Source organism: Primulina eburnea, chromosome 18 (assembly GCF_022965805.1).
Source record: "Primulina eburnea isolate SZY01 chromosome 18, ASM2296580v1, whole genome shotgun sequence".
Classification (NCBI taxonomy): Eukaryota; Viridiplantae; Streptophyta; class Magnoliopsida; order Lamiales; family Gesneriaceae; genus Primulina; species Primulina eburnea.
The window spans coordinates 29,669,138-29,681,887 of record NC_133118.1 but is presented as its reverse complement, the minus strand read 5'-3'; the positions used below and the strand labels follow the sequence as shown (position 1 = coordinate 29,681,887).

At 33.8% G+C, this 12,750-nt stretch overlaps 2 protein-coding genes across 2 annotated transcripts; one reads left to right on the top strand and one right to left on the bottom strand.

Moving 5' to 3' along the window:
- Nucleotides 1-2,461: 2,461 nt before the first annotated feature.
- LOC140819416 (ent-kaurenoic acid oxidase 1-like) lies at nt 2,462-7,241 on the bottom strand. Its single transcript, XM_073179499.1, has 10 exons — nt 7,110-7,241; nt 4,651-5,006; nt 4,226-4,547; nt 3,975-4,124; nt 3,611-3,862; nt 3,444-3,527; nt 3,296-3,374; nt 3,025-3,131; nt 2,825-2,943; nt 2,462-2,707 (listed from the first exon to the last, which is right to left on the bottom strand). Exons 2-10 carry the CDS (start codon nt 4,896-4,898, stop codon nt 2,617-2,619), a joined length of 1,452 nt encoding a protein of 483 aa, XP_073035600.1. The 5' UTR covers nt 4,899-5,006; nt 7,110-7,241; the 3' UTR covers nt 2,462-2,616.
- On the top strand, nt 6,334-8,753 carry LOC140819412 (protein NRT1/ PTR FAMILY 2.8-like). The gene is made up of 3 exons (XM_073179494.1): nt 6,334-6,563; nt 6,671-6,888; nt 7,076-8,753. The coding sequence occupies exons 1-3, from the start codon at nt 6,458-6,460 to the stop codon at nt 8,576-8,578; spliced, it is 1,827 nt and encodes a 608-aa protein (XP_073035595.1). The 5' UTR covers nt 6,334-6,457; the 3' UTR covers nt 8,579-8,753.
- Nucleotides 8,754-12,750: the final 3,997 nt, after the last annotated feature.

Sequence of the window (12,750 nt, the reverse complement as noted above, 5' to 3'; positions counted from 1 at the left end):
TGGAAGTTTAGAATTTTTTTTTGTTTTTTCAGTAAACAAAGAACTTCAGTTTATGTACATCGGACCATTCGAAACTGAATTAGCAGACAATGTCATGTCGTTGTATTAGTGGGCAACACAGGGTCCAGATCGATAATAAAGTTACATATCTTTTTGTGTTTCAAAACAGTTATAGCAAATGATTTGGATGAGGAGCATATGCGTTAATATCTACTCACTTAGGATATGAATTTTGGATACTTATTGTCACTGATTAAGAGCTCTCTTTCCGAATACTGAAAAAAATATGGTCTATATTTGCTTAAAATGTAAAGTGTGAAAAATCACAATGACTTTCACCTAAATACGAAAAAAGGTAGAAAATAAGCAAATGTATACCATATTTTTTTTCAGTTTTCGGAGAGAGCTGTTGATCACTGACGAGAGGTACCCAAAATTCATCTGCTAAATGAGTAGGTATTAAAGCATACATTCCACATCCAAATCTTTCGCCATAGCTGTTTTGTAACAAAAAAAAATTGTAACTTTGTTATCAATACGGATCCTTGCGTTTTCTACTATCACTACCACATGCCTTTCTCTAGCTAATTCAGTTTCGGAAGGTCTCATATGTATAACCTAAAAACCTAAAAAAACACTTTCTTCTGTTACTGAAAAAGCCTAAAAATTTTCTAGACTTTTATGATTACAAACATGTTCACAATCACCCGCAACTATTAGCTGGTGTGACTAGCAAATTCAAATGCTTCTACAGCTTCAAGACATATGAAAGATACAATCGTATGTCTATGTGGCTGAAATGATGATTAGAGATATCAGTTTCGTATAATTGCATAAAATTTATGTATTATGATCCATATTTTCTTACACATTGGTAACAATGAGAGTACAGTTTTTGAAAAGGGGGTTCCTCCACTGGTTAGTAACAACGAGACCGAGGTCTATGTCATATTGAAACACATCATCCATTGAAGCGCCACCTCTACCACGTTCGTCCTTCAATTTTTTTCGTCGTAATACACTTTATACAAATTTTCAAACACATCTTGTACGTCCAAAAAATATTTTGTGGTGCATGCCGTTTATATCTTCAATTTCCTGCTGTTTATCTCTATACATGCTACCTTTGCTATGAACGCACTTGAATATGTTCTCATTTGATTTATCACCTTACTAAGCCACTCTTCGAAGAAATTAAGTTTAAATATATCAAACTCAGAATATCTTTCTTGGAGATAGATTTTTCTGCTGTTAGTATGTATCTGTGAGACAATAAGAAAAAATAGAGGATACTATTAGCGATTTCAATATCTCTATGTTACATTAAAACAAAAAAATCTGAATAAGATAAAAAGACAGACTACTTGTTCATCGTACAGCTTCACCGAATCAAAAGAAAATTCAGTCGGTCCTTAATTAAAAGATTGTAGTTTATATTAAATTAGCAAGAAATTATAATATCATTATACATTAATTCATACTAAAATTTTATTAAGATATAAACTAATGCACTACAAATTATATACGCATGTTACTAAAATGTTTGTACAAATTGTATATATATATATATAGCCATGGTTTATTAAATTAAACTAGTAAAAAAACCACGTGGTAAACTTAAACTTCATAATACATACATTTATTTCAATTATTATTTGGGTAATGTCACGCCCCGAACCCGGGAGCACGAATGATTATTTTATAAATGCCAGGAAAATTGATCCTGGAGATGCACAATCCTGGCTTCGAAGACCAGTGTGAGAGCCAGGTTTTCTTTAAAGTTGGAAACCTATTCCAAAATTAATTGCATTTATCATTCTTTTTCAAACAATTTTCCTAAAATTAGGGTAGACAATAAATTTAATATGAAGATATGCAGGATTTTCGTACAATACTTTTATCCTCCAGATATTTATTATTAGTGTTCTTAAAGTGTCTCTGACAACCTCAACTGTCCGCGTATGAAAACGAGTAGTGTACAATCGAGTTTTCAAAAACAAAAACATCATTGTTTTAAAAACACATATATAAGTCCACTTACCTTTATCTCGGTTTTATATAGTGAAAACTATTATTGATCATCTTCTAACATCAACGGCATATCTTAAGAATTATATTTCATAAAGAAATACTTAAATATCCACAAGTACACAATACCTAATGTATCCACATAAAAGACGATTATCATCCACGGAAAATACGTTGCTGACATACCAAATCCAACTACCTCAATGTATAACTCAATGTATTTGGGGTTATGAGACATATACAATACGTCCCAATTGGATAACTGTCCTACTGTGAGGTTCGAATTAATCGGGTTAGTCTATGGTATACTGATAGTGTTTCTCCCCGTATTCTAATACTATTAGATTATGTGAGTCACTTATATTTTTATGAAAGTTGACATATATGTCGATGAAACATTTGACTAAATCTTAAATAGAGAAATAGGTGTAACGAATAATCCAAATTAACCTATCACTCACACAATTACAATTTTCCTTTGATCTGACACATGCATGCACACACACAGATACTCAGATAGAAGTAGAACTAAATTGAAACATGCAAGAAACAAGACAAGAAAAGCAGGCAACTATATCCTGCATATCCTTAAATTTTGGTGATATCAATTTCAACATCATCCGCTGGCTTTGGATGGGAAAGATATGTCATCCCAGCATCAGGATTCACCAGTTTCCATCTGGGGTTGAAAAATGAAAGCTCATGTTATACATTTTATCATGACATTGATAGTTAAAAAACCGGATGAGTCGAATCGACGTAGTCGAATTTCGGAAACAGCAGCTAGCGTTATTACCTGTATCCTACAACCAGGTAATGGATTATGATAGAAACTTGTAATCGTGCTAGCATGTTTCCGGGGCAAATCCTAGGTCCTCCTCCGAACACTAAAAACGTCCCCGGCTTCGCGGGTTCCTGAGTAGAAATGGTTTAACTAGACTTTAGTAAATGAGAAGCTGATTGTTTGATATGTATGTCATTTCGAATTCTGCTTACATTCCATCTATCGGGGTTGAAGCACCTTGGATCCTCGAAATTTTCTGGATTTTCATGAATATACCTGACCCAGCATATGACCCTCCAACCTTTCGGAATTTTATATCCTGTTTCGTGATAGATTATTCAAACAATATGCTTTTTAATTGAAATTCATACTACTTTTTTTAGAAGAGAAGCTGTGTTTCTTGTTTTAGGTTGGCTCTGTGGGCAATTATAGGACTTTGATGCTATCTTATATCGAACTGCAACGACAATTAAATTGTTTTACCTTTGTATTCGACGTCGTCCTTAGCAGTGCGGAAAATAAATGCAGAAATGTTGGCCATTCTAAGTACCTCTTCCACCACCTGTTTGCAGAATACAAGAACAAAGTTTTCAGCATGAAGAGATTGTGTTCTAATTCATACTATGTGTACCTTGCTGGTATACTCGCATTTTGAAACGTCGTCATACGTGATAAATTCTCCGTCTAGCCTCTTGCTTATTGGTATATGTTCTTCCTGAATTTAGCAGGATACCATCTAATGAGGAGATTATCAAGATAAACAAGCATTGGATATTGAATTTTTTGTGATCATTTTACCTGAAGCTTTTCAAGAACATTTGGATACTTGGCAAGATAATAAAAAGCCCACATAATAGACAGAGAAGTGGATGCATAGCCAGCTACAACAAGGCTAACAATATTATCAAGAATCTCGATGTCACTCAAGTGCTTCCCCTCCTCGTCTTTCATTTGCATCAGCCCTTCCATTAGATCGTCTTTCGCGTTCGAAGCATTCTTTCTTCTCTTCTCCATCTCTTCTCTGAATATCGCCATGGCTTTATTTCGACACTGCCATTGAGAGACTATTTTAGCAAATGAATGCTTAGTCTCATACAAGACTTTCAAAAGTACTAGTAAAACTTCCTTGATAAAATAGCTTTGAGGAAACAAAGTTAATGACCTGGAGAGCGTGGTGAAATGCAGTTCCTGGAAGATTGATTGGTTGGGATCTAATCCCGTTCATCAAGCCCTTGAATAAATCATCAAGGGTATCCAAAACAGGACCGGGCTCGAATCCGGCAAAAAACTTGCCAATGTTTTCAAATGTTACCTGCAGAGAAAAAAGTTTAAGGTGGTTTCATGGTTTGATTGATCGCACTATATTATGCCAAAAACAAATTGTTCCTAAGCTGAAAGGATCATAATATATACCTTCTTGACTTCCTTATGAACAACAATCCTACCCTTCTTAGCCCACAATTCGAGGGAAGAAGTTATGCGGGGTTGGACCATAAGGGCGATCCGACGGAGTGCATCAGGTTGATTGATGCACCTCACTACAAAGCTTCGGACTCTAGCATGTGAATCTCCTTGTACTGATACAAGTGAGGTGACCCCTACTATTTCCGGGGTCGGCCACTCTGCTGTGAAGTTAGAATCCTTTTGCAATACAAATTTGTTCGCCGATGGGGTGGAAACTATGATGGATGGTGATCCGAAGAGATGCGTCCTATAGATTCCACCGTCTCCATACCTAAGCATTCAACATCAAAGACATTTAAGTAAACTTGCTAACAAGAATTTTCAAGCATTGCAACAGCTTTAAAAAGCAAGTGACTTATCTAAAAAGTCCTTACTTTCGCAGTTTAGAAGTGATGTAAACATCAGGCCTACGAACAATTTTGAAGTACCAAAGAAACGCCAGCATGTCTCCGAGAAATGGTATCCCCATATAGCCAGGAGGGAGCTCCCCGCCGCCTCCAGAACGGAGAAAGCGATGCGGCAGAGCATACCAGATATCATTCCAGTACCAAAACAGGCACCCTGCTAATGGCACAACACCGATAGCCAATGCCACCCACAAACCTGTTGCCATTTCGATCATTTTCTCAATCTCTCTTACGCCAAAATCGTAAAACTAAATTACTGTATTTATAGCATACTTGTGCTCTTGCTGCATCTGATATTCCCAGAAGATTATTCTCTCAAATTGCTGCCTAACAAAACAACAAACTTTTTTAAAAAAATCGAAGCATTAATTATATTTGCCACTGAGAGATTTTTTCATGCAAGATAGGAATGTCAAAGAATCAAAGTTCATGATACTTAAACGAAAAAAGACAAAGTGGAGCTTCATTGGAATCATAGCAAGGTTTCTATAGGATCATTTTGAGTTTTTTTAATCCTCTTTCCCTGATTTTTTGTGCCTGAAAATGAATAAATATTGCGTTGGTCTCCCATTGGACATTATGTACATATGATATGTGAATAAGACGAAAGATAATAAGCAATAGCAGGTCTCTTATGAGATAGTCTTACGAATCTTTATCTCTGAGACGAGTCAACCATACCGATGTTCACAATAAAAAGTAATATTCTTAGCATAAAAAGTAATACTTTTTCATGGATGATACAAATAAGAGATCCGTCTCACAAAATACGATCCGTGAGACCGTCTCACATAAGTTTTTGTCTAAGCAAATCTAATGAAGTAGAGATATTGTAAATTTATATTTGAAATGCATGACCAGAAATGTGCAATTATATATCGATTAATTTGAATTAAAATAAGATTTTAAAAAAAAAAATTAGATCAAATTGATCATTTTATTCTTCTCCATAAATCTATGTCCAAACAAGTTTGTTCTAGAAAAAAATGCATATTTCCAACTTAGCTCAAATTTAATTTTGTTGGTCAAAAACTAATTAACCTTAATTGTTTTTACATATTCTTTCACAAAAATAAAATGCAACCTAAATGAATACTTCCATTTTCTAGTGCTCAAATTGCAAGAGTGGAATATTCCCATATTCTTAATTTCAACACGACTTGTCCAATTCAGTTTAATCGGTTATTTTCAATTTGAAACTATAATTTTAAATATTTTATTTCCTTCTTACAAAAATTTCATATATATTGTTCATATGTGTCATCTGTTTGGAACATCGGTGATAGAAATAGAAAAAATATGTATACCATGCAATTAACTGAGAGTAGGTCTCTTGTGAGTAGATCTCACGAATCTTTATCTGTGAGACGTGTCAACTCTCACGATATTCACAATAAAAAGTAATACTCTTAGCATAAAAAGTAGTATTTTTTCATAGATGACTCAAATAAAAGATCGGTCTCACAAAATACGACCCGTGAGACCGTCTCACACAAGTTTTTGTCATTAACTTATATACACAATCTCGATATTTTCTGTTTATTTATGTAAAACAACTTGTGAAATTTGATGAAATTACCTAACAAATCAAGATGTGAGGCATGCAACTAACCAACTTCTTAAACATTAACGTACTCTCCGAATTACAAGTTTTTCAATATTAACAAGTCATATGTATTGTTTTCTCTTCCTCCACATCCAAATAACAAAATGGAAGCAATGAAAAGATATTGAAGACAAAGAAGGGGAAGAAAAAAAGAAAAAAGGGAGAGCAATGGAGAATGGTAGCCATTCTCCCCCTACCCGACGGACCCTTTCTTCTTCGTCCGAATCCCAATCCAAGAAACGCGGTGGATGGAGAGCCATCAAATACATTCTTGGTAGATAAAATTATTTAGATTATGTGCTTATTTCAAAATTTTGTATGATGTTTTATTAAGATTTTTGATGGATTTTGTGTGTGTTGTGTGGATTGGATTCTTGAAAGGAAATGAATCGTTCGAGAAGCTGGCTTCGATAAGCCTGGTATCCAACATAACGGTGTATCTACGAACCAAGTACAATTTGAGCGGGATATTTTTGGTAAACACGGTGATGATATGGTCTGGCTCGACGAACCTGTCGTCGATAGCCGGCGCCATTGTTTCCGATGTGTATTTGGGGCGGTTTCTTACTCTCCTGTTCGGAACCATTTTCACGTTGCTGGTATGGTATCGATCTTTCCATTATTAGAGTTTCTTTAGCGATAATTCTTGCAAAATGGCGCTGAATATATGTATATAACGTAGTTTTTTGGAGATAAGTGATAAATTTATGCTATTTCTTTGGGTTGGTTGAAGGGGGAGATTGGATAATTTATCAGCGTTAAATGTGTGTGTTTTCTTGTGATCAGGGAATGGGAGCTGTTACGATAACTGCTGGAATACCTGAACTCAGGCCACCACCATGCATCGAGGGGGAATATTTGAAATGTATCGAGCCCGAAAAATGGCAGCTTGCCTTTCTGTTCACAGGACTCGGGCTTGTGGCATTGGGTGCCGGTGGGATCAGGCCATGTAACATTGCCTTTGGCGCTGATCAATTCGATACGAAAACGGAGAAGGGGCGAACCCAGCTTGAGAGCTTCTTCAACTGGTGGTACTTTTCATTCACGATCGCATTGATCATAGCTCTAACGGGTGTTATCTACGTCCAGACGAACATCAGCTGGATGATAGGCTATGCTATCCCCACGGGCTGTCTTGCGGTCTCGATCACGATTTTCTTGGTAGGGACGCACACTTACATTTACAAAACGCCGCAGGGGACGGTTTTTGTGGACATGGCTAAGGTCATGGTGGCAGCATATCGGAAACGAAATATTGACTTGAATTCAGGAGATGGGATAGGGTTCTATGATGGTTCATCGGAAGCCAAGCCCGAGTCGAGTAAAACGATCAAGGTGAATAGATTCAAGTACCTGGATAAGGCAGCAGTGATAACTGATCCAAGTGAAGTGGATGCAAGAAATATGCCCAAAAATGGCTGGAAACTGTGCAGTGTGCAACAAGTTGAGAATCTGAAGTGCTTATTCGGGATCGCTCCCGTCTGGGTATCGGGCGTTGGGTGCTTCGTTGTGATGGATCAGCAGAGCACATTCGGAATCCTCCAATCCATCCAGATGAACAGAATGTTGGGGAAAAGCTTCGTAATCCCACCAGCCTGGATGGGGATATCGTCCATGATCGCACTCTCGATTTGGATTTTCATATACGAGCAAATATATGTCAAGAAATTCAAGAAAATCTTGAAGAAAAAGGACTTGAGAATGACTATGCAGCAAAGGATTACAACAGGGATCATCATGTCCATTCTGTGCATGGTCGTCGCTGGAATCGTCGAGAAAGAACGAAAAGAACTAGCTCTAAGATACGACAAATTGGATTCACCTCTACATGTAACTGCACTGCTGCCTCAGTTCATACTTTCAGGCCTAACCGAGGCGTTTGCGGCGGTCGCAATAATGGAATTTTTCACCGTACAGATGCCGGAGACTATGAGAAGTGTCGCGGGTTCGATCTTTTTCCTTAGCCTGTCGATTGCAAGCTATTTAAGTTCATTACTCGTGAATGTGATACATTATGTCACAAATGGCAGAGGAGACATGCCGTGGCTAGGGGGCAATGACCTTGACAAGAATAAGCTTGAGTACTACTATTTTTTCGTTGCATCTCTAGGAGTTCTCAACTTGTTATATTTCACATGTTTTGGTAGCAAGTTTGTGCTTTGCGGCAATGGTGTGAAAGACACGGCCGGTGAAGGGCCGGAGGGGGATTCTGGGGTTCGCCGGGCGGGTGTTTTTCTGAGTTACGAGTTGGAGGATCTAGAACGAAAATCAAGCTCGAACACGACTTGATTCGTTTTGTAGCTGCGGTCTGGTCCGCATGGGATATGTTGTTTCATGTACTTGTTTATGGAGCAAAATTTTATAGGTCTTTGATGAGTAAAATTGTGCTCATAAATGTATGCATATAATCATATACTAATATAAGGTAATATTTATGTATCAAAAGTATTGTAACTGATATCTCTTTTCGCGTCTTCCCTTTTTTTGTTCCATTCTCAAGTGCCTGAATTTATGAAGTCTCGTTTATGTGGTGGAACAATTCATTAATATAAGGCCGAGCCATTTTTTATTAACACAATGACACCAGGCCTTTATTGCAGCCGATGCTACTGAATTGAATGCTTTATTTTTTGTACCAACAATTAAGAATTGTTTTCCCCAACTCGCTGCATCAAAAACCAAATCACAAGCTTTAGATAAAGAGTAGGTCTCTTGTGAGACGATCTCACGAATTTTATCTGTGAGACGGTCTCTTATTTGAGTCATCCATGAAAAAGTATTACTTTTTATGCTAAGAATATTACTTTTTATTGTGAATATCGGTAGGGTTGACCCGTCTCACAGATAAGATTCGTGAGACTGTCTCACAAAAGACCTACTCTTAGATAAAAAAACGCGCGGTTCTAGTAAGATTTATAATATGAATATCTTTACGCTTTGCAGATACGTAAGGTGCCATCTTAGGATCATTTGATGTATGATGTCTAATTTTGGATTAATTATCAATTTTTTGTTCTATTTTTTTATCACATCAATTTGGTATTCTCGATGATATTCATAGTGAAAAATAATATTTTTAGCATAAAAAACAAAAAAATTCACGAACCAGACCGTGTCGAAAATCCGTCTAGCAAAAATTGAAACATGAAACGGTCTCATATGATTTTTTATTTTATTTTAAAAAAATCAATCATCGTTAAACCCGTGACTTAAATAGTTGTTTGTAGTATATTATAGTAGACTTTCACTATATCAAGTTAATGTTAAATTCATGGAAAACCTATTCAAATTATATAATTTCTACATGCATCATAATATTTAAATTTATCATTACTATTAATTAAATCCCGATACACTTTGCTTTCAACAATTTTTAATTTAACAATATCAACCATTAAGCAAACATTTGTGTCAAAAACTATTATGTTACTCTCGATGAAAAATTATTAAAATTATCAAAAACTGAAAATTACCTGATAAAGTTCGAAATTTAATAACATAAATGACTGAAGTCACAAAAATGCAAACATTAATTGTCAAAAATGAAAATTATCTAAATTTTATGGTGATATTCTAAATTTTTTCCAAAAAGTTTCCGTGACTTCTAATTTTTTTTTTTTATAATTATAATTTATGAGAATAGAAAAATCTTTCGATAGACGAACTCGCCACTGCCCACAGTCGTGCGTGGTTTCACAATCTGAGTCAAAGCTCGTGGCCCAGAGTAATCGACTTGTTATTATTTAATAAAACAAATAAAAACAAAATAGAAATTCCAAGAAAATATTCGATTTTGTTTCAAATTTGATCAATTCTCACCACGTAAAGATCATGAAATGTTCTTGTTTGAGAGTATTTGTATAATAAAATATTTTAAAATTTTAACTAAAATATTTCATTTAGTATATTTTTTAAAAACATATCCAAAACATTTAAATTAAAAAATTTAGAAACAATCGAAAGGTTATATTTTAATCGAAGAATTTGGATTTGAGAAAAGATTTCAAATAATTTAATTTTGCGAGAACCAAAATTAATTGTATTAATTAGTTAATAAAAAAATATAAACGAATAAATTTCAAATTAATGGATTTCAAAAACACAAAAACTTAAGAGTTGGATTCGTTATTTAGGATTTGAGATTCTTCGCTCCAAATCAATCGACCTACCATAAAACTCTTGTGAGATGATATCATTGGTCAATTTTATGAGAATAATATTTTATTTTGATCATTCATGAAAAATTATTATTTTTTACGTCAAAAATATTACTTTTTATTTTAAATATAAATATAGTTTATTCGTGAAATCGTCTCACAACGTACATGTGATTAAATACAAACTAATTATCATAATGTACACGTTATTATTAAAGAAATTGGATAATAGTCCAGATTTGAAGTCCAATCGATCACCATCTCGGCATATCTCCTAAGTTAGGGATGACAAATGTTAATATTATTTTGTTTAACGTTTTTTTTAAATAAGTTAATTATTTTAAATATTTTAGAAAATTTAAAATGAAATCAAAATTATAGATGCATTTCTTTTAAAGTTTTTTTAATCAATCTAATTATTTTTATGCAAACTATTTAATTTACCAAAATATCAAATAACATAAAGAAAAGTTACTATTTATGAAATGGAATTCATGATTAAATTTTGTATTAACAAAATGACAAAAACTTGTGTGAGACGGTCTCACGAGTCGTATTTTGTGAGAATGAAAAATTATTACTTTTTATGCAAATAGTATTATCTTTTATTGTGAATATCGATAGAGTCGACCCGTCTCATTGATAAAAATTCGTGAAACTGTTTCACAAGAGATTTACTCTAAAAAAATTATACTATTTTAGAATATTATATATTGTAGACACTAGACAATTCTATCCAAATATTTGTTGGCATATGAAAGGTTTGCATACAAACTGAGAAATGTCTAGTTGAGCACAATAACAAATTTGACACGACTCCAAGTGAGAATATATTTCCATGTGGCCTAATCATCATCACAAGTACACATTATGGAAAATGACAACTTATATACTTACTTTCACGTAGTAACGAGATCTCGTCGACACTTAACTAATAAATGTATAATTTAGATATGTTTCATAACATCTAATAGATAATTGTTACCTAATTAGTGGACATGAATATGAGCATGACTGGTGAGCAGCATATCAAAACTATATTTACACCGAGTGCCGTTAGTCCAAAATTGACAAATTTTGTTTTGATTTGGAGAATATGTTTGTTATAATTAGATTTTGAATCGGATACTCCATTTTGAATTTGGGATATTGATTCTAAAATGGCCTAAGCATCGACAAAATTAATTGACAACTTTTGTGTGATTAGACTATTACCCACATACTTGCATAAGATAACATTAGAGAAAGTTTAGGTCTTATTTGGTGTAGTGAGGATAAAATGAAAATATCCAACTAGTGTCTTGAGTGGGAAAAATTTAATTTTTGGTAGTATCAGAATATATTTTTGAAGGAACAATTGCAATTTGGATCATGAGTATTTCTCATTGTGATTTATGTTATCAAAAATAGATTTTAGATCCTTCATTTTGTAATCATGATATTTTTTTAGAGTGCTAATGTGATATTACATACTTCTGCATTTAATCTACGATATATTTGAAAAAAGCTAAAATTTAAAAAATAAATAAATAAAAACTAAGACTTTAAGTCAATATCAAGTATAAAAGTGATAAAGAGAAATAGCATCACCTTTTCCATGTATAAAATTCACACAAAAAAATTATCCATTTTAGACTTCAAACGTGAAGAAAAAGAGTAACTTTGTTGTCAAAATCATACAAAAACTTTTGTGAGATTCACAAGTTAATTTGTCAGACAGATCTTTAACCCGACCAAATGCATGCATAAAATTTAATTTTTTTATGTCAAAAGTATTCTTTTTCATTATAATTATGGATCGGGTAGACCTGTCTTACATATATAAATATGTGAGACCGTCTCAGAAGAACTCTACTTGTAAAATCAAGTATAAAAATGGTTTGATGAATTTTATTACTCTTCTACATTCCAAACTCTAAATTAATCACAACTGTTGGACTACAAAAAAATTGGGCATGACTAAATATAATTAACTTTTACATTATATTACACCTCATTTATAGTTTACTGACTAACATGAATCACATGTCACGTGTTAGCTTAAATTTTACTTTAACACGCATCGGAAGATAGCGACTATGAGTTTTATGATCATGAAAAAAAATGTTCTTGACGCATTAAACTCACGTGATACTCTATATTAAACCAGATAAAAACCAAATAATATAAAAACAAGATAAATACACGTGAAGCAGTAAACCGACACCAGAATATGCCCCAAATACTATATAATTTATCTTGTTGAAAAGCCAAATTTTAGTTGACTTGCGAGTATCGTATCTTCTTTATAAATAACTTGACAAC